The sequence below is a fragment of the Hippichthys cyanospilos genome, chromosome 8 (genome assembly GCF_059441005.1).
Source record: "Hippichthys cyanospilos isolate Australia breed blue-spotted pipefish chromosome 8, RoL_Hcya_1.0, whole genome shotgun sequence".
NCBI classification, from domain to species: Eukaryota; Metazoa; Chordata; class Actinopteri; order Syngnathiformes; family Syngnathidae; genus Hippichthys; species Hippichthys cyanospilos.
The window spans coordinates 4390106-4414374 of NC_142376.1; the positions used below are offsets into that span (position 1 = coordinate 4390106).

General features: G+C 38.2%; 1 protein-coding gene across 1 annotated transcript in view; it reads right to left on the bottom strand.

Annotated features, from left to right (window-relative positions):
• The window catches only part of sorcs3b (sortilin related VPS10 domain containing receptor 3b), a 72249-nt gene extending 54069 nt beyond the window's left edge, over positions 1 to 18180 (bottom strand). The window contains exon 1 of the mRNA XM_088421647.1: positions 17605 to 18180. Coding sequence (XP_088277773.1) covers positions 17605 to 18012 — 408 coding nt within the window. The 5' untranslated portion in view covers positions 18013 to 18180. The remainder of the gene's footprint in view (positions 1 to 17604) is intronic.
• Between the last annotated feature and the right edge of the window lie 6089 nt (positions 18181 to 24269).

Genomic DNA, 24269 nt, shown 5'->3' on the forward strand with positions numbered 1-24269 from the left:
GGAGTGAAATTTCAGCTCCCTAGTGTCTTCTTTTGATGTTTTCCCTTTGATGTCAAGATCAGAGGATTGATGTTTTGACCATTTTTGGTCATTTTCTTCCACGTCATTCTCGCAGGATTTTAGCCAAGGGATGGCACAATTTTGGTCATGTGATAAAAAAGTGGTCGTGTCGTGTTGAACTTTCACATGTTGTCACCATCGGAGTGAAATTTCAGCTCCCTGGTGTCTTCTTTTGATGTTTTCCCTTTGATGTCAAGATCAGAGGATTGATGTTTTGACCATTTTTGGTCATTTTCTTCCACGTCGTTCTCGCAGGATTTTAGCCAAAGGGATGGCACAATTTTGGTCATGTGATAACAAAGTGGTTGTGTTGAACTTTCACATGTTGTCACCATCGGAGTGAAATTTCAGCTCCCTAGTGTCTTCTTTTGATGTTTTCCCTTTGATGTGAAATGCCTTGATGTCAAGATCAGAGGATTGATGTTTTGACCATTTTTGGTCATTTTCTTCCATGTCATTCTCGCAGGATTTTAGCCAAGGGTTGGCACAATTTTGGTCATGTGATAAAAAAGTGGTCGTGTTGTGCTGAACTTTCACACGTTGTCAGCATCGGAGTGAAATTTCAGCTCCCTAGTGTCTTCTTTTGATGTTTTCCCTTTGATGTGAAATGCCTTGATGTCAAGATCAGAGAATTGATGTTTTGACCATTTTCGGTCATTTTCTTCCACGTCATTCTCGCAGGATTTTAGCCAAGGGATGGCACAATTTTGGTCATGTGATAAAAAAGTGGTCGTGTTGTGCTGAACTTTCACGCGTTGTCACCATTGGAGTGAAATTTCAGCTCCCTAGTGTCTTCTTTTGATGTTTTCCCTTTGGTGTGAAATGCCTTGATGTCAAGATCAGAGGATTGATATTTTGACCATTTTGGGTCATTTTCTTCCATATCATTCTCGCGGTATTTTACACAAGGGATCGCACACTCCTGTGATAAGTGGTGGTTGTGCCATGTTGTCAACAACTGGGTGAAATTTCAGCTCCCAGATGTCTTCTTTCAATGTTTCCCTTTGGTGTTTTGACCATTTTGGATCAGGATCCGATATCGGCATATCCTCAAAAGCTGGTGACTCGGATTTAGACTCGTGTGCAAAAAAAATGGGATTGAACCTTTGCATTATGGGAAATGCAGTCCTTAGCACATCACACGTACAAATACATTCAACTTCGGTAATCATCGGCCATTCGAGGAAAAAAAATGAGAGATTTTCTGAGAATAAACGAGACCTTCTGGTTGTGCTTTGCCCCTTTTTTTTCCCAGAGGATGGAAAGCGAGAAATATTGTGAGCAATGCCTCCGCTTTCATGTGGATGCCACACTGTTTTCCAAGCAAACCGGAGGCAACAACTCCAAGGTTTTAAATTAATTTCTAGGGGACGCCCACCCGCAGCCCCACCTGTGTTGATATGAGTGATTGATGCGAGCTTCTTCGCTATCAACACACACACATTTACTTATTTACCTTTGGTGGCAGCTGCAAAAGTTCACAGCATTTACACACTGATGAATACTCATAAGCTTTTGTACACTACTGTATATGAACACGACGGGGCGGAATAAATATTCCATCCGAGGTTCTCCGGGGAGGAACCTTCAGCTTGTTCCCTCCTCCACAAATCAGACTAGCGAGGAACTCGAAAAATGTCAACGTGGTAAGCTCCGTACAAAGCAAACTCACCTCGCTTCTCAGGTTCTTTAAGGCGGTGGAGACTGGACTGAATTAAACATGACCGGATTCAAACGTGAATCTCGATCCATCACAGGAGGTTCAGGATGCAGTCAAGCTAGAAACCACGGAGGAACCGCGGGAAGACATGTTTTGCCCGGATAAAAATCTGAGCAAGCATGTCCACAGAAGAGAGTAAGAAATAGCCCGCAACAGCACTGTTTTTAATGCTAAATATATATATATATATATATATATATATATATATATATATATATATATATATATATATATATATATATATATATACACACCACTAATTTCAGATCTTAAGGCAATTGGTAATTGGTAAAACTCCAGGTATAAACATGAAAATTTTATATACATACTAAAAAATTGTAACAAAATAGTATAGTAAGTACTACTTATATAGAATATACATGGATAGAATTGAATAACATCATGAATAAAAAATATATGAAGGAAAAATGTAATTGTATTTACCCTTGGAGTGACTTACATCCAAATTTTATGTACATTTTTAAGTTGTAAATTGTAAGTCGTGCATTTACCTTTTTCGTAAAACCTCTTAGAAATTTTAAAATGTTAAACTTTCTATTTTTAAACAACGTTTTTAAATCTTGTCACTGTCTGATAAAGAGGAAAACAAGAAATGACTTTAAACGATAGACAGAAGGTTTCTCAAGTACTGAGAGAAATTGTTTTTTGACGCCATGAGGCAGAAAAAAATGGCGTAACAAGGGAATGAAAAAACTTCACTTACTTCACTTCGTAACGTAAAAAAACAAAAAAAAACATAAGCTAGAGACGCCTAGCTTACACACACACACACACACACACACACACATTATTATTAAATATATATACACACAAAGTGTCCAAAATGAGACACTTTCAGCACCATTTTATTCAGTTTAATTTTCTTTGCACTTCACTGTACTCCTTGAAAAGGAATATTCAGTAGGAATATTAGGTAGTATTAGGTAGGTAGGAAGAAATATTAGGGAGGTGCAATGAAAGGACTCTAGACCACTCCTGACTTGACTTGTCCTAATACTATTACGGCTCTGAATAAGGTGAAGGTTTCCAAAACCAGGAACTAGTTTAAACATAGATCTATCATTTTTTAAAAACCGGAGTTATCTAAATAATGCAAAACCCCGGCGAGCCATAATGCATTTTTGTCCATTATCAGACTCTACAAGCTGGTAGAAAATCACCGCCCACCTTGCCGTGTTACCTTTCACTTGCCCCGTAGCGCTTTTGTCGCTCGAGTCGTTAAGTCGCAAGGAGCAGTCAGTAATTCCGACGACCGCTGGCTATCACGAGCGAACTAGCTAATTAACATCATTTTTCCACACACGGAGAACATCACAGGAATTCGCGGAAGGTCCCGAATCAACCATTTGCATGGATTTCACGACACCTCGAGAGAGGGATCGGCAAACGTCGGGAGGAATCGAACCGCGGCCCTCCGCGAAATAAACGTTCCTCAAGAAAAACGGCGCGATCGAAGGGAGGCTAATTGGACCAAATTGATTGTTGTACTTTTCCAGGGTGGGGACGTACACCGGCGAGGCGCTTTTTCATCAAACGAAGCTCCGCGTGTGTCCCGAGAGACGCGGCGTTGTCTGCTGCGCGTCCGTTCGCTCATTGGCAGGATTCCTGAGCTCGCCAGCTTTGAGCTTGAGAGGTTCCAGCAATCAATTCAGTCCATTATGTGGGGGGGCAGGGGGTAAAATTAATGAAATGGTCCCAATGTAAAAGGGTTTTACTTCAAATACGGCTCCATTGTGGGGATCCAAAGCCGCAAAAACAACAACAGGCAATAAAAGCGCTGTCTGCCATTAAACAATGTGATTGCGCTGCCTCGTTCCCTTAAAAGAAGCTTTGGGACGAACGGCGAGGAATTAAGACTTAATGGACGCGGTGCTCGATGATGTCGGGGTGGCTTTGCGACATTTGTGGAGAGGGGTGAAAAACAAAAACTCATTTGAAAGAGGTGACAAGACGGCACTTCTGTCTAAGACTGCGATTAAATCCTCTGGTGCCATTTGGCAGAAAAGGCAGAGGCATTTTGAGAAAAAAAAACAAAACACACCTTCAAGTCGACCGAAAACAAGATGATACGTAAAATAAAGCAATTATAATGGGGGATAATTTACATAACTGTCACAGAAACACTGTTTTACAAAAAGAGACCTGGAAGCTAGGCTGGGTGAAGATCCAAAGGCGTTTTCAAGTTGCATTATGCATTAAAGCCAAATGTAAACCTCTTACATCGAGTTTTAGCTAACACTTGCATCTAATAAGCAGTCCATACTGTACAAGACTGTATCACTGTTTGATACACATCTCATCAAGTATTGTTTTAAAATCAAAATATCTATTTAAGAGTGGCGAGTGTGGATACTTTTCAAGTGGCTGCATTACTGGTCCATATTTGCCTCCATTTTGGCCATGGACACTACATGCTTTTTCATCCGCTAGTAGACAAACACGTAATTATAAATTTCATGAAGTATTGTTTTAAAATCACATTATCTATACACTGAAGCGTGTGTTTATTTTTTCAAGCGGTTGCCTTTATCACGTGTACTTGTCTGAATTTTGCCCACTAAGTCTACGTGCTTCTTCATCCAATGGTAAGTAAACACATAGAATTTTATATTTCATTAAGTATTGTTTTAAAATCACAATATCTAGACACTGAAGTGTGTGTATATTTTTCAAGCAGCTTTCCTACTCATTCGTACTTGAATTTTGGCCACTAATACTACGACTAAGACTTCAGCCGCTGATAGGCAAACACATAAAATTATAAAATTCATCAAGTATTGTTTTAAAATCACATTACCTATACACTGAAGTATGTGTGTATTTTTTCAAGCGGCTGCCTTAATCACGTGTACTTGCCTGAATTTTGCACACCAAGACTACATGCTTTTTCATCCAATGGTAGGTAAACACATAGAATTTTAAATTTCATTAAGTATTGTTTTAAAATCACATTATCTAGACACTGAAGTGTGTGGATATTTTTTCAGGCGGCTGCCTTAATCACACATACTTGCCTGAATTTGAGCCACGAAGACTACATGCTTTTTGATCCACTCAAAGGCAAACACATTTAATTATAAATTTCATTATGTATTGTTTTAAAATTATTTGATCTATACAATGACGTGTGTGGATTGTTTTTTCAAGCGGCCGCTTTTAATATCCCGTACTCTCCTAATCTTTGGCCACTAAGACTATAAACTTCACTACTTCATGCACTGGTAGACCAACATATATAATTAATTTCATTAAGTATTGTTGTAAAATCGCTATTTATAGGCTGGATAATGTGAATAATTTTTTCAAGCTGCCTTGATCTGCCGTATGCTTTTTGACAACTGAGATGATACATTTTTTTATTTCATTTCCAGGTAGGCACACTTTATTTTTTTTTTAACTTTGTTAAATATTGTTTTCAACCAATGCTGAACCATCATAACATAATTTTATTAAGACACCGAACAACTTTCAAATCTACACGTCTCCTCATGAAGACAATGATGCAACTCCTTATAAGGAATTATTTATATTTCTCGGTACAAACCGCTTAGCGTTTTGGAGACATTCAAGGGAACTTAGTCCAAATTCTTCACAGAGACATTTGAAGGGCTTCTGAGCTGAAGCCAAATGGATTTAGTTTGTTTTCGAATTTGCATTATGTAAAGAGAAAAATGACTTGACTGTAAAAAAAGGTTAACCAGAAACCAAGCGTAATCTCATTGGGTCCAGGCAGTGTTTATTTACTGCGGTATTAAATGACGATCACATTTGGCGCCTTCAAATGTTTTAGTTGTTGAGTTCACAGGGTGGTGGTCAAATTACTTTAGAATTTCGAGATGTGGGCTTGGGGTGGTGCAATTGTTTGTCTGACCTACTTTTTTCCTCCTAATTTATTTTGATACTTTCGCCCTGGCATTTCATTGGGCTAATTACATAAAAACAACTGCGGAGAAGCACGCAATTGCATCAGTCTACAGCCAAGCGAATTTTTTAAAAGAATGCTCCTGAGGGCCTGATTGTCAAGGGAAGATTTTTTTTTTCCTAAGAATATCAATGATACTTGAAGTGTAATTTGTTTTTATCCATTTTGGTCTCACTATAAGGACATGAAACACTTTGAGTTCACTATAAGTGAACCGAACTTATAATTCTAAATCAGGGGTGTCATTTTAGCAGTCATTTTAGCTCAGGAATGGAGAAAAATCGTTTCTCAGCAAAAAGTCATGTTATATGACTTAAAAACAATTAATGTCAATTTAATGTGGATTTTCGGCCTGGTCTTAATTCATCGTGAAAAGTGCGGGTAAACCGTGAATACATTTTTGAAAAGCAAAACATAATTTATCAAGCTAAAAATAATTGAAAAATGTATTTTTTGTCCTGTACATTTCCCAAATAGCGTTTTTCCTTAAATTGCATCAAATGGACATTTCCTATGATCGTTTTTCCACTCCTTTATAGATTACGTAATTTATTTACGAATCCAGTCTCCCTCTAAAATACAGAGCTTCCGCCTTCCCCGACACTTGAAAACCTGCCAGCTACCCAATGTATGCGTTATCGCGCTTCTCTGATTTTAAAATCCATTGGAATTAAGTTGCTAGCGCAAATGGCCCAGAAGTTATGGTAAAAAACATCTCGCAGGCCCAGCTAACCCTTTACGCGGGCCATATCCGGCCCGCAGGCCGTATTTTTGACACCGATGTTCAAAGACCTTTTCCATGTCAGTTTAAACTAAGCAAATCACATCAACCGAGATGCTTTTCATCAATCGGTGTGTGTGGATCCTCATCCAAATTTAACGGGAAAATAATACAGTAGAACTCCACCTCATTAAAAGTCCAGATTGATTTATTTTAGAATATCTAAAAAAGTAAAGAAAAAAAAAGAGAGAGAGAGGGAGGAAGTTACAAATAAAAGATGAATTAAAAACTAATCTCCCTGGCGGATGGATTAAGGAAAGGTAATAACTTTTATAGTCGTGTATACCAATCATAATTGCACAAATCATGGCGCCCGAACACGGTGACCAGACAAAACAGACACTTTGAGGAATAACAAATCACTGGAAAGTGCTCCTGACGTGCAGGCGCACATTTAGAGTATTAATATTGCACAGAAGTACAATCCAATGTTTTATCATTTAATGACGTGAAGTGGAAACATTTCTTGTTCTACCAAAGTGATCTGTCAAAATATGCCTCTGAAGTCTAACGAAAACTTGGAAGTACAACTCTCATTGTGTGGGATGTCAAAACTGACTTTTTTGACTTGTTTTATATATATATATATATATATATATATATATATATATATATATATAATGAATAATATATATATATATATATATATATATATATATATATATATATATATATATATATATATATATATATATTTATTTATATAATGAATAATATATATATATATATATATATATATATATATATAATGAATAATATATATATATATATATATATATATATATATATATATATATTTATATAATGAATAATATATATATATATATATATATATATATATATATATACATATATATATATTATTATTCATTATACTGCACTAAAAAAAAAAAAAATGTGAGTGTTGACTCCCCTTTAAACTTAGCTCCCCTTTAAACTTAGCTTGAGCCTGTGGCACACATAAATGTGACATGCCAAAAATAACAATTGCTGGGAAAAAAAAGAATTCATCGTACGCTGCCAGCGGGGTGACCTAAAGTGCCACACAAGACTGCGGTGAAATCGATGACGATGAAGATGAAGATGGAGCAATTTCAAACACGCACACGCACACTTATAAGTTCACTCAATAGCTTTTCCGGGCGCAAATCCTTTAATATGACAGGTTGTTTTTGCTGTGAAAAGCAAAAAAGTTATAGTCCAAATGAGTGTTCATAAAGGAGGGAATGAATATGGATCCAAGGTTATTGCGATATGATGACAAATTGTAAATCAAAACCTTTGTTGGCGAAAAACACGACAGACGCATTAGCGTGATGAATGATTATTAGGGTAAAAGCGGCTCTTCATCATCAGCCAAGTGACGCCAATAAGCCTTATTTAAATATCCTAACATGTCAAATTGTATCGATCTTTACATGCAAAGTTCAAGATTTGGTATGCAGTTTAATCGCCAAAGTTGAACCAAGTCCAATTTATTCGAAATTCGATATTATTCAATAACGATAGTGCAAACTTGGAATGTTTGATACCATTTTTTTAAGAGCGTTGCTGCTACAACTCCGCAACTCTTGCAAAGTCGCTGATACCGATCTCAAGTACTGATATCATAAATATATTCAATCCACAACATTTCCTAAAAAGACAAGATGTCATTAACATTACAAATTCAAATGCCATCTTAAAATCTTTATTTAACGACAAACAATATTTTCATCACTTATTTCCAAATAGAAAAATAATGTCATATAATTACATAGAATAATAATGTAGCCTTAAAGTATATAAACAAAGTAAATACATGTTTATTCTTTGTATTAGCTACAAAATAAAAACCAAAAAAAGAAGGTCCCAATTTTCAGTAGCCATTCTGGACGATGACGATTTTAATCGATTTTAATTGAAGTAATAAAGCCAACAAACATTAAATCAAAATTTTGATTTAATGCGAAAGAAACCCTTTGGAAATATTTAGAAAACGTTTGCAGATTTTCAATTTGAATGCAAACTTAACATTCACAGCTCATGCAAAACTTCCTTAAATATCTACGCCAGGAGTGTAAAACTCATTTTAGTTCAACTGATAACCTATAAAAACAAAGATAAATAATTTACTTCTTAAAAACGTTCTTTTTTGTCCACTATATATCCCAATATCATATTTTTTCTCTTAAATTACAGAAAACAAAAGGAAATTACGTATTATCTTTTCTCAATACATATTTTCGTATAGAATACATAAGACAAACTAAAATTAAATAGATACTTGACTCAATTAATTAAAATTGAATGAATTCATGAATGAAATTAACCACAAATATCCAGTGGGTGGTAAATATCCCAATCAAATTATGTGGCTGTACAACTTCTTTTCAAGGAGTACAGTGAAGTGCAAAGCAAATTAAACTGAATAAAATGGTGCTGAATATATATATATATATATATATATATATATATATATATATATATATATATATATATATATACACATATATACATACAGGCTTCTGGACTCCAAAAGTAATGTAAAAAAAAACGTTTTTGGGAGTGAAAGAGTTTAAGCGGAACGGGACATAAAAGTGTAAATACAGCGCAGCAGCGAAGCCCTCATCAAGCGTTAATGAAGTCATCTCCTGATGTGACTTTCAAACTTCAAGTTTCCCAATCAAAATAATGCATAAATTTGTTTTCACAACCTAATCAGAGAGTTAGCGCCGGCCACCCCGCAATCGTTATTAAACTAATTAATCACATGCAAACTTGTCAAATAGACTTCTGCGCCCGCTTTGTGCCTTTGATTAATTAATCGAAGCATAAGCGTGCAAGTTGCGAGTGTGTGCGAGGAGGCGGAAGCGAATCAAGCGCCGAGCATCAAATGGAAGGTAGACCTTGATATGCACTTTGGGGTAAAACTCCAGCCTGAGTGCAGACGACGCTGACGCCGTGCACGCACGCATTCCCCAAGCACGAATGATTCATGAAAAAGGGAGCTTGTGCTTTGAGGGGCATCAAAAAAAAAAAAAAATTGGCATTTCTTTGAATAATTTCTAGAAGGGGGGGCAAGGCAGGGTCATCGTAAACCTGAAGCCAGAATCGTCAAGGTAAAAGGTAGCTATTTGTCTGGTTGAAGGCCACAAACATGGCGGCCACACACACACACACACACACACACACACACACACACACACACACACACACACACAGGTGGCTGCGGACACCTGCAGCGTCCGTCTAATTCGGGGACGCCGTTTCCATCAGCGGCTTACGATCACATCAGCGGGCAGTGAGGGCCCTCTAGGCTTTGGATTAATGAACAAATGCGCTGTGCTGACACCCAGAGGAAGCACTGTAATGCATCAGGACCACAAAGAAAAAGAAAAGGCTGGAAAATTAACTCCTTCAATCCCAAAGACATATTTTGACGTTTTTTTTTTTGAAGTTCAGACATTGAGCTAATTTTTTTTTTTTTTTCTTTTCAGTCTACCAAATGTGTTGGATTATGAACCGCACTGGTATACAAGCCGCAAATACGATATTTTTAAAGCTCTTAAAGTTAATAAAGCTCATAATTCCTATGTAAAATTTTACATATATTCATATACAATAAATTTACACATCGCAAACTTTTATACAAAACATATTATACAAGCTCTTGAATCTTGAAGCTTATTCAGTTTAAACATAATTTTAACATTATATCTTTAATACTTTATATTTAACACTGTACTTTTTAATACTATATAAACTCTTTATGAGCACAGCCATTGATTCACATGTTCTCCGTTTCATTTCTTCATTTTTCCATAAATTGACACGGATGTACACATTTACCGGTGGCTCATCTCCTGGTGGCTAGCAAAAAAAAACAAAAAAAACAAACAAAAAAAAAAACTATGCAAAAAAAAAAAACAACAGGGCTCAAATCATGAGAAAACTATTGTATGTTGTTGTTGTTTTTTAACAATTTTTTCCAGGTTTGGTGAAATAAGTGTCTAAAAATGACTGGCACTAACAAAACAACTAATTAAGTACTTTAGTAATTGACTAGTTTTACCAAAACTCATCAATTGATTTAGTACCTAAAGTCATTGTTACTTTCGTACTTGAATACCTAAATAGTTCATAACTTTAGTACTCAACCACCCAAAGTCTATAATTACTTACTAGCAGCCATTTTTAAACCCATGTTTAGCAAAATACTTGGAAAAATTGTTAAAAACATAACCAAACTAAAAACACAAGTTTGGGATTGAATGAGTTGATCACATTTTCATTGCAATCATGATTTTGGCACCTCAATTCATCTGATTCGATATTTTGATCAAATTGTGAGAAACCAAAACTATTTCTAGTGAAGGCAAAATGTGGCAAAACTTCTTCCTTTCCATTTTTGTATTCCCAGTGGTTAGCAGACTTAAATATTCCGCTAGCTTAGGAACTTAAGCCAAGTGCAATCGATAGCCGTGATGATAATGTGCCAAATGGCCGCGTGTAATGTCAGCGGTGTCACCCGTGATGACAAACCCATGGGGAACCATCACAGCGGTTCAACGGATCTTTATCGCAATCATTTTTGAGCGTCTGACGTGACTTGGGAGTCACCCTCACGCCTCGATCGGCGAGGAGTCAAATATAGTCTACCTTCTCTGGTAGCGGACATTTTAACGTGCTGGTATTGATTTTTGGTTATTATTTTACAATGAGGCCTAGCGCTAAGCACGTTTGCCTAACAGCAGTCAAGTTCTGGGTTTGAATCCTGGATTCGGTCCAGATACTAACTTCCGGTCCCGGGGTTCAAACCTAGAACTTCTAAACCTCTATACGATACCGTACTGGAGACCCCGCCCCTTTTTGGCTTCTCAGTACAACGCTAATAGCATTGTTCTTTGCAGAAGATAAAGAACATGTCTGTTTACATGTGTTGCTGTACAGTCTGTGTTCAAGTAGCTATTGCTTAGAGCAATGGTTTTCAATTATTTTTGAGCCAAGACACTTTTTTTTGGGGATGCCCCCCCCCCCCCTGAAATTTTAAAAGTCAAATTGCAAATTTGGTCTTCTAACCAGAAACTTGAAGATCAGCATTTCCGGGGCCACATAAAATGATGTGGGGGGCCGGATCTGGACCCTGAGCCTTCAGTTTGACACCGGTGTACTAGAGCCTTTAAATGCCTCAGGATTTTGTCTAGGGTCCGGTTTGGAGTAATCATTCGTCTTTTTCAAAAACTACAGCGCTGCCACCTATTGGTGGGGAATGTATTACATGATTTCATATATATATATATATATATATATATATATATATATATATATATATATATATATATATATATATATATATATATATATATATATATGAACACAGGCTTAGAGGCTAAAACACTGACATAGATGCTAATTGCTAGCGTATGTGCCAATGAAGATTCCCATTGTGTGTTAGCCTGAAGATTATGGAGATTGTATGGAGGTTTCAAATACAAAAATCCCTGTTTTATTTTTAGTTTGGGAGTAAACTTAAGCTGAGAGTGAGAGTGAACAGCTTGGAGGGTCTTTTTTGATGAATATTTGCTAATTTTAGCCCAACTGCCGTTTGTTGTGAAGTAACTTGAGTCTCGTTCTGACTGCATTTTGTCAAATGAAAACGTCTCTTACGCTGCCTAGAAATTGAGGAGAGCTGGAAAGAATAATTGACAACTAATCGATTATGATAATCGATTAATCATTTGGAGACCTAGGACTTATTTTCTTTAATGCCCTGTTTTTTTTAAAAAAAGGGGTGGAAACTAAATCTTTAACCGATTCATCGATTAAGCAACAAAGAAACAGTCCTAAATCAGAGAGGCAAAAAAAGTCCCAAAATCAATTTGTTAAAAAAAAAAACATAGCAAACAAAACATGGATGATGTCATGGCAGCAGCCGTAATGCGCTTTTATTTTGAAGTTGGATTCGTCGGTTTGTGTGCTAGCAGCAAAATTCAATTAGGCAAAATCGTTTCTAGTAAAATGAGAATTGACGTATTTTGTTCACTGCAGGCATTTTAATGCAGTAAGTTATTTTTCGGTTTGAGGGTAACCTGCAACCTGTATTTACCCTGTAGTAAGTAAACTAAATTTTGTTAAAGGTTGACTGTTTTTGTTGTTGTTGTTAAAGTTTAAAAGGATACAATGCAAGGTATACTTATACCATTTTTTTTTATAGGTGATTTATAGTAACAGCAACGAGTCAGGGTGAAATATTTTCATTTTTCTAGGATGGCCTTTCCAAAAAAATGATTTAGAAGGACTGCTTTAGTGCCTCCATTTGTCATTCTGTCTTGCAAAGCAGACTGGAGTAGATCAGGACCATTCTTTACACATCTATCGATTGAAGCGGAAATTATTTTGAATCGAAAATCGATACGGGATCAAATTGTAGACCTAAAAATCTGAATCTAATCGTGAGAGAGTCAAAGATTCCGACGCCTAACACTTGTATGTAAGGCACTTTATTTTCAGCAGGATTTCATTAGCTTGTGCGAGTGTAGCTCATGTTGTCGGATATGAAGTGATATTTCCCACACCCGTGATGATGACGATCACAGATGTAATTTTCCAATACAGGATGCCACAGGAGAATGTTGAAATATTAAAAGTGCACCTCACTCATTTCTATCAACTATTCAGGATTCAAAATAGTTTCAGGTCCAGGCCCTGAAATAGTGTGTTGAATAACCAATACCGGAATTCCCCAAATATAGGACGCGCCTGCGTATAGGACGCGCTCTAAATTTAAGGGTGATATTCTCATATTTTCTATATTTCCATGTACAGGGCGCACCAAAAAATTGGGGAGAGTGTGGTTACAAGCTCGGCTAAAACGAGCCGCTTGTTAGCTAACTGGCAGCCTCTAATCTAGCTCCTCCCATTATCTTAATTACCGTAAGCAAGATAATGTATAAAAATGTGAATCTGTACATCATATGTGGCTTGCAGATGCAATTATCCTCCAATAACATAAAAAAACATACTAGGGAGCTGAAATTTTACCCAGATGGTGAAGTGGCATTACCACTTAAGTGATACTACTAGGAGTACTTTGCTAAAATATTATGAGAATGTGGAAAAAAAAAGTCAAAATACTGTTCAGGCATCAAAAGAAGACACTAGGGAGCTGAAATTTCATCCAGATAGTGACAACATGTCAAATTTCAAAATGACACGACCATGTAGTGATCACTACCGCGTGGGTCATCCGTTGGCTAAAATACCGTGAGTGTGGAAAAAAAAAATCCCCAAATGCTCAGTATTTTGTTCAAAAGCATTAAAAGAAGACACTAGGGAGCTGAAATTTCACCCAGATGGTGACAATACGTGAAAGAACATCATGGCACGAACGTCATTAAAAAAATATAATAACCTTTACCATTTTGGGTAAAAAATGTGTCTTATTACGATACATTTGATCTCCAAGAAGATGGAAAAAAAACTGTAAATGGAGCGGGTTTTTTTTCCCTTCAGCTGTGACTGAGCACAATGGTGGATGCGCTTTTCATCATCCATGTTCCCCAAAACTCTGGTCAAACGCCCGTGTGAATTGGGAGCGCCTTCCATTTGATTTTCCGGATCAAAGCGTCTCCATGCAAGTAGCCCCGGCGTGTTAAATGGAACGGGGCGTCCGTCTAATGAAGCGGCTTTAAACACAGGTGTCCCCCAGTGCTTTGCCATTTCCCTTCTTCCTTTTATTGTCCATTCATAAGAACGTGATTACGTGCAACAAATAACCACCCGTCTCTGATTAGGTATGCTTGCGACGGCGCCGCCCCGCCAACGTCTCATCTGGACCGCCGGCAGAGGCCGGGGAAGAGACGACAGAGCTGACAGATTGCTTTGACTCGCGTCACCTTTGGACAAAACGAGACATTTGGAAATAAAGAGCCTCCGTCTCAAAGATATGTGGACGTTCTTTAGTGCGACATAAAAGTATAATTGCGGCAACAGAAGCAAGGGTGAGAGAGCTATCAATAAGGCTTGGCGCTTATCTGCCCCCCCCTACCCCAACCCCACCCCACCCCCGCTTGTCTCAGCTGTCTTACCAAGCAAGTCCCATCAGGACCAGCAATTTACTCACATGCCAATAACATGTTGATCACTCGACTCTTAGATGGTGTGAAGGGGGCTCGCCTTGGGCGGTTCCGTGAGGAGGGTCAGCGATAATAAAAAAAATAAAAGCTCCGCTTGCTCATATCATAGCTCATGAGCGTCGACGCGAAGCGGAAGATTGAAATATTGATTCAGGCGCAAGACATCTGCAGCAGAGTGATGCCTTTTTTTTTTTTTTTGGGTGACATTTAATGGCGCACATGAGCTCACATCATGATTTATATCTTCAGGCCATGACGATGATTTATCCGTTTGTGGCCAGTAAGACTTTTAACCGTCGCGCGGAGTGTAATCGAAACTAGAATTGAAACTTCTGAAAATATTAAATGGGAAGTAATTAGGCTGTCAATGAATTGATTAGGCATTTTGTAGAATTGATTGTCGGTTAATCCCGTCTAGAAGCAGACATCTGTTTTCTACCGCCATTAGCCTCATTCCAAGGCACATAAAAACACATAATTCACATTTATTGACAAGGTAAAATGGCTGTACAGGGTTCGCTTGTTTATGGCTAGGGTTACGATTGAAAAAAAATCTATGCATAAGTGAAAATCTAAGAGTTATTTTTTTTTAATTATACCGTACGTTTGTTTTGTTTTTTTCATTTATTATACTGTTTAGCTTAGGTTATTTTGTTTTCATTCCTATTTTTAATTGTGTATTTTTAAAGGGACAGTGTGTAAGATTTTGACCGTTTTTCATTAAAAAGGAATACATTATTGTAAATTTCCAAACTTTGCAAATGAATTTGTTCTTAATGGCCACCAGTATGTTTGGAATTTAATCCTCGGTTTAGTTGTCATTAAATTATATTACATGGGGGGTGGCACTTCTCTGGAGGCGGCCATGTTTGTTAAAGCTGCGGACAATGGTAAATGCAGCACCTGCAGCACCTCCTGCTGTCCGTAATGAAAAACTGTGTAAATCTTACACACTATCCCTTTAAGGCTGTAAAATCCCTCACCTTACACTTAATACACTTTTATTAGGCCGTCATTAATATTTTCTCACATTTGTCTCTGTTTAAAATGCTCAGTTCAAACTTTCATAGAAGGTAGACAAAATATTGCACTAAAATACGCACCAGATTATAAGGTGCAGCATCAATAAATGGCCTTTTTTTAACTTTTTCTCATAAAGTGTGCATCGCATTATAAGGCGCAAGGAATAGAAGCTACAGTAGTGGCAGGGGTTCCATAATACATCCACTAGATGGAGCTACACTCAAGGGAATGTAAAGAAAAAAAAACAGTTCTGAACCTCACTAATAGGCAAATAAATACAAAATCAACATTAAAAAACAAAGTTCAAAGAAAACATGAAAGAAGTAATAGAAACCTTTTAAACCTAGATACATTTTCTTCAAGTTTTACCTGTTTATCAATCTTGGTGCACCCCAAAAAAGGTGATTCGCTCAAGCATGTACTTTCACAATTGGCCCAATGGAGTCCATTAGCGTCAACTGTACATCAACCAACAGAAACGGACTCCTATTTGAGACATCGTACAAGCAGATAGACAAGAAATCAAGCGGGAATTGGCGATCAATTCTCCCAATCAAGCCCGAATCGATGCAATTAAAGTCAGAGCACTTTCATGTTTCTGACAACCCCAGAAAATCAAACACTGAAACATCTGATTTGCACACTGATTGGCATCAAATCTGAGCCTCTTTCTCCATTACATTGTCATCTCTTCACCCCCCCCCCCCTTCCTGCTGTGAGCTATCACATCTTTGCTCACATCTGAGGCAAAGTCCCTCCAAAGTAGAGCGCCGACCACCGCGACGAATTCCTTTTCCTCCAAATGCCCCCCCCCCCCTTTAGATCGGAAATATTATCAGTCATTTACATCGGATCTAGCCCGAGCTCCAACATCTAGTCGTAAAATGCCATCAATTTTCTCACCGCAGCCCGGGGAGCACTTTTGGGACGGCGGGAAGGGTTCCGAGTGTATAAATCTAAAATTATGTGCGGCGAGAGTGACAAGCCCATCAGTGATGATCCAGTGAACAGTGTCCCACAGTACAAAAAGGCCATCTTTACTCAAGACGTCTCATGGCAGTCGCATATTTCACCGTGTCGCCCACAAATCAGATCATATCAGGTGCATTTGGGGATTTATCGACTGGAAATAATGCATCAACAAGAATATAAAAAGCACGTCAACCTCCAAACTGAATACACGCGGACAGGATACGAGAAGATCTCAATCCTGTGAAGTCATATTTGCATTTTGGGGATAATGCGGGGGCTATTTTTAACATTTCTAGGACACCAATATATTCAGATGTGGCCCCTGATTAATGTTGCTGCCACACACAATTGTGCCCGGTGAGCTTTGGCGATTACCTGAGGAGAAAAAAAAAAAAAACACAGGGGCTCTTACTGTTTTCAGATCGTTCTTGCAGGATTAACACAAATCTCACTAAGACGTGCAAAAGTGTAGGAAGGGGCGTGAATCTCGAATAAGATGAATTCAGCCCCAAAGGTCAAACTTTCTCCTCTTGATTGGAGTTACAGTGAGAGATTCCGCTTGATTGTTGCCATGCATAATTGATAGCGTGTGATTGCCTCCCAAACACCTGCCATCCCATAATTCTGCCGTCATAAATTCTCCAGCGGGGTTAAACGGACATTTTAAAGTCACGATGGAATAAATGATTGGCGCGAGACCAAATTCCTTGCGCACACAGCCGCGCATTGCGCACGCATTTATCACACTTTGATGAATTGATGCATTTTTTGTATACGATAACAAAACACGTGTTGCTTTTTTTGAGACGTTACCGAGGCAGAAATGTTGCAATATTTGCAGCATTTAAGGACAGAGGAACCCGACTTGATTTTTACGCACAGAGACGCCCGTGCGTAAAACAACAAAAAAGATGGATACATCACATGTTAAATTCGGGGTGAAATTTAATAAGAATGGCAGACAAGTGCGTGCAAAGTGTAAACTCACGCTGCTGTTGTGTCCGGACCAGTGCACCATCGCCTGGTTGTGTGCGGAATCTCCCGACAGAGCAAAGGTGGAGGTGTCCAGGTAGGGGTCATTTTGCCTCGGGTAAGAACCTTTGGCTTCCTCGCCCGTGCGTCTGTACTCGCTTCTGTAGCCGGGAACCTCTTGGACGCTCCTTTTGACCACATGTTTGATCTCGTTTCCCCCGATCGGCTCCGATTTCGGCGTCTCGCTTGCAAGTCTAGTCTTTTGCGCGGAGTTCTCGTCCAAAACTTGCACCGAAACTCCGGTTTTGTAAAACCTCCTATCCGCTGCAGAACTTATTCCTGCTCGCGCCCCGAACTTGGCGAGAAAGACTTGCAGGAGCAGGGCAAATAAAAGAAACAAAGTACCGTACGACCGCATTCCCATTGTGCTCCTCGATTCTTCCACCCGGGGAGTCAGGCGCAACTTGTCAAATATTCACGGAGAAAAAGAGCCATTCGGTGGGGGCTGGGGTGTGGGAGGGATCCGGTGAGCGTACAAGTAATCCAGGACTTGGTGAAAGTGACGGAGCGGTTGGGGAGGTGCTGCTGCGCGTCAAACTGGAGCGCTGATGGAGGGAGAGTGAGCGCCTGCAGGAAGCATCGGCGCCGCATCACTGCATGCTTGCATGGATGCCAAAAGGGAGGGTAAAGAAAGAAACAACAACAACAACGGCACACGAAATCATTTCTCAAATGGTTCCGTTTTCAATGTGGTGACAGGATCATTTGAAGCTGTCGCTAAACTTCAAATTCACTCCAGTGAACGCAAATGGTTGCAAAATGGCTGCATTGTTGTTATTTAAAGTGCAGAGTTGCGTGCGTAGACTTGCTATTTTTTAATATTAATTAACCCCTGTGTGTTTTTGTTCAATCCTTTCATCTTTACAAAGGCATTTCACATCAAAATAAAAACAAGCATTGAATGGAGACACTAGGCAGCTGAAATTTCACCCAAATGGGGATACAAACATTTCATAATCCCACTACTAGGAGTGTGCAACCCTTTGGCTAAAATACTAAAAATTACCCCAAAAATGCCCCATACCTTTGATCTTTACATCAAAGGCATTTCACATCAAAGGGAAAGCATTGAAAGAATACACAAGGGAGCTGAAATTTCACCCAAATGGCGATAAAACCATGTAGTTATCGCACTAGTAGGAGTGTGCAACCCTTTGGCTAAGATACTAAAAATGACCCGAAAACTGACCCATACCTTTGATCTTTACATCAAAGGCATTTCACATCAAAGGGAAAGCATTGAAAGAATACACAAGGGAGCTGAAATTTCACCCAAATGGTGATACAACCATTTAGTTATCGCACTACTAGGAGCGTGCAACCCTTTGGCTAAGATACTAAAAATGACCCAAAAACTGACCCATACCTTTGATCTTTACATCAAAGGCATTTCACATCAAAGGGAAAGCATTGAAAGAATACACAAGGGAGCTGAAATTTCACCCAGATGGTGACAACATGTCCAAGTTTGACATGGCACAACTACTAAGTTATCACACTAGCAGGAGTGGGCTATCCCTTGGCTAAAAGAGTGTGAGAATGCTGTGGAAGAAAATGATCCCAAAAATGGTCAGAAGTCTAAAATACTGTTGGAATGTGGGGAAAAAAATGACCCCAAAATCATCAAAGTACCACACAAGGATTAACCCTTGTCCATTATTTTGTCCAATCATTTGATCTTTACATCAAAGACATTTCACATCTAAGGAAAATCATTAAAAGAAGACACTAAGGAGCTGAAATTTAAAGGCATTCACATCAGAGGAAAAGCATTGAAATATGACACTAGGGAGCTGAAATTTCACCTATATGGTGCTTCCCTAATGCTGCGTCTTGTCTACAGATGTAGGTTTCCTTGACGAAGGGGCACACCTGCTTCTCATCAGTCGTCACGGGACTACTACTAAGTGCGGCCGGGGCAGGAGGACAACACCGGATTATTCTATGTCTGCCGCTGTTAGTCTCGCGTTGTTAATCTCCTCAAATTGATAACTCTAGATCAGTGTGGGGTTTGTTTGTTTTTTTTGTTGCTACTTTATAGTACTCGCTGTTGTTCTCCTGCTGGCTCTGTTCTCATTTGCTTGGTTGGTACTGCTACATAGGTTTTTTTTTCGTATCTTTTATGTTGTACTTTGATGCCCTTTGGTGTACTTTTGTTGTTACTTTGCCATTTTTGAGTTTTGTCATCCACGGGTTCATTTTCAATAAGATTTTGCCATTGCTTGGCTAAAATACTGCGAGAACGACGTGGAAGAAACTGACCCAAAATCGGTCAAAATCACACAAAAGGGCATTTTATCAAATCCTTTGATCTGTACACCAAAGGAAACTCATTGAAAAAAGACACTAGGGACCTGAAATTTCACCCAAATGGCCACAACACGTCAAAGTACAACCAGGCACAACCACTTACTTATCACCCAACCAGGAGTGTGCCATCCCTCGGCTAAAGTACAGTAAGAACAATGTGTTTAAAAAAAAAGACCCAAAAATGGTCAAAATACAACACAAGGGTCAAAACAAACTACAAATAGCCCAAAGACTTGTAGAATCCCGAGAAACGGGAGCTTTGAACTGCTCCCATTGATCTGTCACTGCTGCCACAATATATGAGCATTTTTCATATGATTTTTTTACACTGTCCGCTGAATCGGTATGCTATTTCTAAAGGATGAGTTAGAGCAGACTAATGCAGTTGCATAACTGATTCAAACAGCAGGTGTCGGAGTAGTGATCAAAATCAAGGATTGAGAGTCAATTGGTTTTAGTCACCGCTAGCCGGATCTTTTGAGTAGGGTGTTATAAAGAGAGAATGTTTTGTTTTTTTTATTACCATGGCAACCCGGGGGGTATTTTGTACCCCAGTCTGACCCACAAAGCCTGTAAAAGCATAAAACAAACTGGCTCAATCCAATATTGATATCATTCTGATATCAGACCCAAAAAAGAAAAAAAAAAAAAAAAACTGTATGAGATTAAATTATCAGACAAAACAAAATGACAATAAAGCTAAATTTGATAGAGTGGAATAGAACATGATGAACTGACAAGTATTTGATAATCAAATGAATTCGGGGGTAATTTTATTACTTGATGAATCATTACAAACGTTAAATCTGTCCAAATCCTCAGTTTCAGCCTCTCAACAGGAAAAATTCTCAGATATTTTTAGTCCCCAAAAAAGCCATTCACAATTCATTTCTTAATGACTCCTTAAATTACTGACTGAACCAGTAAACAAATAATTTAAAAAAAATGAAAACAATAAATAATATTAGTGCATTTGGATGAAAATTTAAAACATTAAATCAGATTAGTCGATTAACTGATTGTCAAGTATTGGATGATCAAATTAATCCAGAATATTTTTTGCTAATTGATTAATCATGAATGGAAAGAAACTAAAACATTAAAAAAAAAACCCAATTAATCGATAAATGATTACTTAAATAATCAGAAGGGCACATCCAATAGGAAAAGGGCAGGCATAGTGATTTCAGTGGAAAACAACATTGGGAAATTGTAGGAATTAAGCTAGCATGTAGCCTAGCTTTTTGTATTGCCTCTTCTTCTATAACAAAGTTTTCTTGTTATAGAAGAATAAATTGTCGATTTAAAAAATTGATTAACCCTTGTGACACAGAAAGGAGCTGAAATTTCACTCAGATGGTGACAACATGTTCAACATGGCACAATCAATTAGTTATCGCACTACCAGGAGAGTGCCATCCCTTGGGTAAAATTCTGCGACAATTATGTGGAAGAAAATGACCCAAAAATGGTCAAAATACTGCCCAAGGGGTCAAAAAAATACCATTTGATGCGGATTTGGACATGTGGCACATAGAGCGAACAAAAGCGTAGCTGTGCTTTCTTTTGAATCAAAATATAATGGTGTTAAAATTTTGCAAATCAAAAACATAATGATGTTTCTGTTTTACACTCGTGGTTGCTTGGGAGAAAAGAACACAAAATGGCAGATCTTGATGGGTGGCCGGGCACTTCAGACGCAACTATTTGTATACGAGCAATTAAAGTCATCTCTTGATAATTACGTCCCCTTTAATGGAAGCAAAAGCATCCTGAAAGAAGCAACTCCCATTCTAAAAAAACAACAAAAAAAACAAGTCTTATTTTATGGAAATGAAAACAAGTTTGCATCAGCCGCCCATGAGGGACGCACGCGTGTGTTTCAAGGATAACAAGCGCAGTCTTGTATCACCAATGAGAAATGTAACTATTTGGACCTTGTAAGTTCCATACATTGAGACATCACGTACGTCGGCGCGATCACTTTCAGTCAGTGTCACGTCACGGCCGAAGGCTACCGCTAAGTATCCCTCCGTGACAAGAGACGATAAAGCCAATTTACGCGACAGAGGTCACGTTCATCAAATGGCCACGGCGTTTTTTTTCCTCCTCACAGGGCACTTCATTAAATACGGCACAATCTAATGAGATCCTGTACAAGAGCTTGAGAGAGATATTAGAAGATTGCTCCCAGCACGTGGACACAGGAGACAAACAAGACGCTCATGTAAATTGCTCCTTCACTGTAGAAGGTTACAGTAAGGCGCATGCCTAAAAGATCAAATTTTGTTAAGTTTACGTATTACTTTTTTTCCTGACAGAAGACTAGAACTTGACACCATGCTGAAACCTAAAACGAAAAGTTTCCAGGCAGGCGTTGCAGATATGCAACAATACAATGAGAATCCCCTAAATCATAAGTGTCGAACTCTAGTCCTCGAGGGCCGGCATCCTGCGTGTTTTCCGGTTTTCTTTCCCCAACACACCTGATTCAAATAATTAGCTCATTAGCAAGCTCCGCAGAAGCTTCGAAATGATCCCAATCATTTGAACCAAGTGTTTTTGAGGGAAAGGGTTTGAAAACATGTAGGATACCGGCCCTCGAGGACTGGAGTTCGACACCTAAGCCCTAAATCATAAGTGTCGAACTCAAGTCCTCGAGGGCTGGTATCCTGCTGTTTTCCAGGTTTCTCTCTCCAACACTACTGATTTAAATGATAAGCTAGCTTGAAAATGATCCCAATCATTTGAATAAGTTGTGTTGGAGATAGAAACCTGGAAAATATGCATGATATCGGCCCTTGAGGACTGCAAATTGACACCTATGCCCTAAACCACAGGTGTCGAACTCCAGTCCTCGAGGGCCGGTATCCTACATGTTTTCAAACCTTTTCCCTCAAAAACACCTGATTCAAATGATTGGGATCATTTTAAAGCTCTTGCCAAGCTTGCTAATGAGCTAATCATTTGAATCAGGTGTGTTTGGGAAAGAAACCTGGAAAACATGCAGGATGCCGGCCCTCGAGGACTGGAGTTCGACACCTATGCGGCCTAAACATTCCACATAAATTTTTTATGAGCCATTTTTTTCTCAGACATTTTAAAAAAATATAACAACATAGACTATAAATATATATAATAATATGTACTGTATGTTAAATCACCAATGTGCCAAATGTTATTTGTGTGATTATATTTAACTGTGGAAAGAATAATCTAGATCTAAATCCTTTAATATGTTAGTTCAAAACACACATGACGAAAGGTAGTTTAACATTTGTTTCTGTAATCTACAAGTAAATTATACCGTAAATAAGCAGCACCGGATTACTAACCATAACAGGTTGTAACATCAGATATTTTTGCAGAAAAATGGTACCTTGAATTTTTTACATTTTTGTCTTCAAACTTTTTTTTTCTGCTAACTGCTTGGATACAGCAGCATCACGCCTTAAACACAGACTGAACATGCATGCATGTTTAGAAAAACGAGCACCACCAACACACATTCTGCACAAAATAACATACAATACTACAAGCACATATTGTGTGCAATCCAAGTAAGATCCATCAGTGCAGTTTGCACGTGTTGATATGCTTCAGGGGGCTTCATTTAGCCATCACAACATTCAGTCTTGCTCCTAAAAACCTTCAACCGTTTGTATGCTAAATGACACTAATAGAGAATTATTTATTTTTGTGTTCCTGCTTTTGAATCAGTCTTGCGTAGAGTACTTTGTTAACATAGCTTGCTGAAATAAAGTTGAGCTGTGTTCACTAAATGTATTGTTCACTTCATAAGAACAACAATATAACTAGTTTTATTGTAAGTATCCTACCTGACAATGGTCCACAGTCAACTGCACCACTTCCTGGTTAGATGCTCAAACTAAATCACCGGGGGTGTCTCCACCAATCAGATTGTGCCAGAGGGTCATACCAAGTGTAGGGGAGTAGTACAAATTTCAGAAGTTTAATTGCTTGTCATTGAGTTTGTCATGTTTTATTGTGGAAATATTTTAATATTCTTCATATTTATGAGCCGATAACGAGTTTTTTATGCACTTTGGTGTACTATGTATCTCTGAAAAATTGTTTTGATTATCGTAGTGCTTACCTGAAAAGTAGTCACACCCAGCAAGGTGAGCATCCTTTTTAAGAATTCAAATAACTTTTTTGAGTGACAAGTAGTATGATTTCTTTGAGGTCAGGAAATACAACGTTTCTTTGCCAGTACTGTACTTAATATTCTGTCTGGTAAGTATATTTTATTTATTTATTTATGTATTATTTATTTATTTATACCACTTC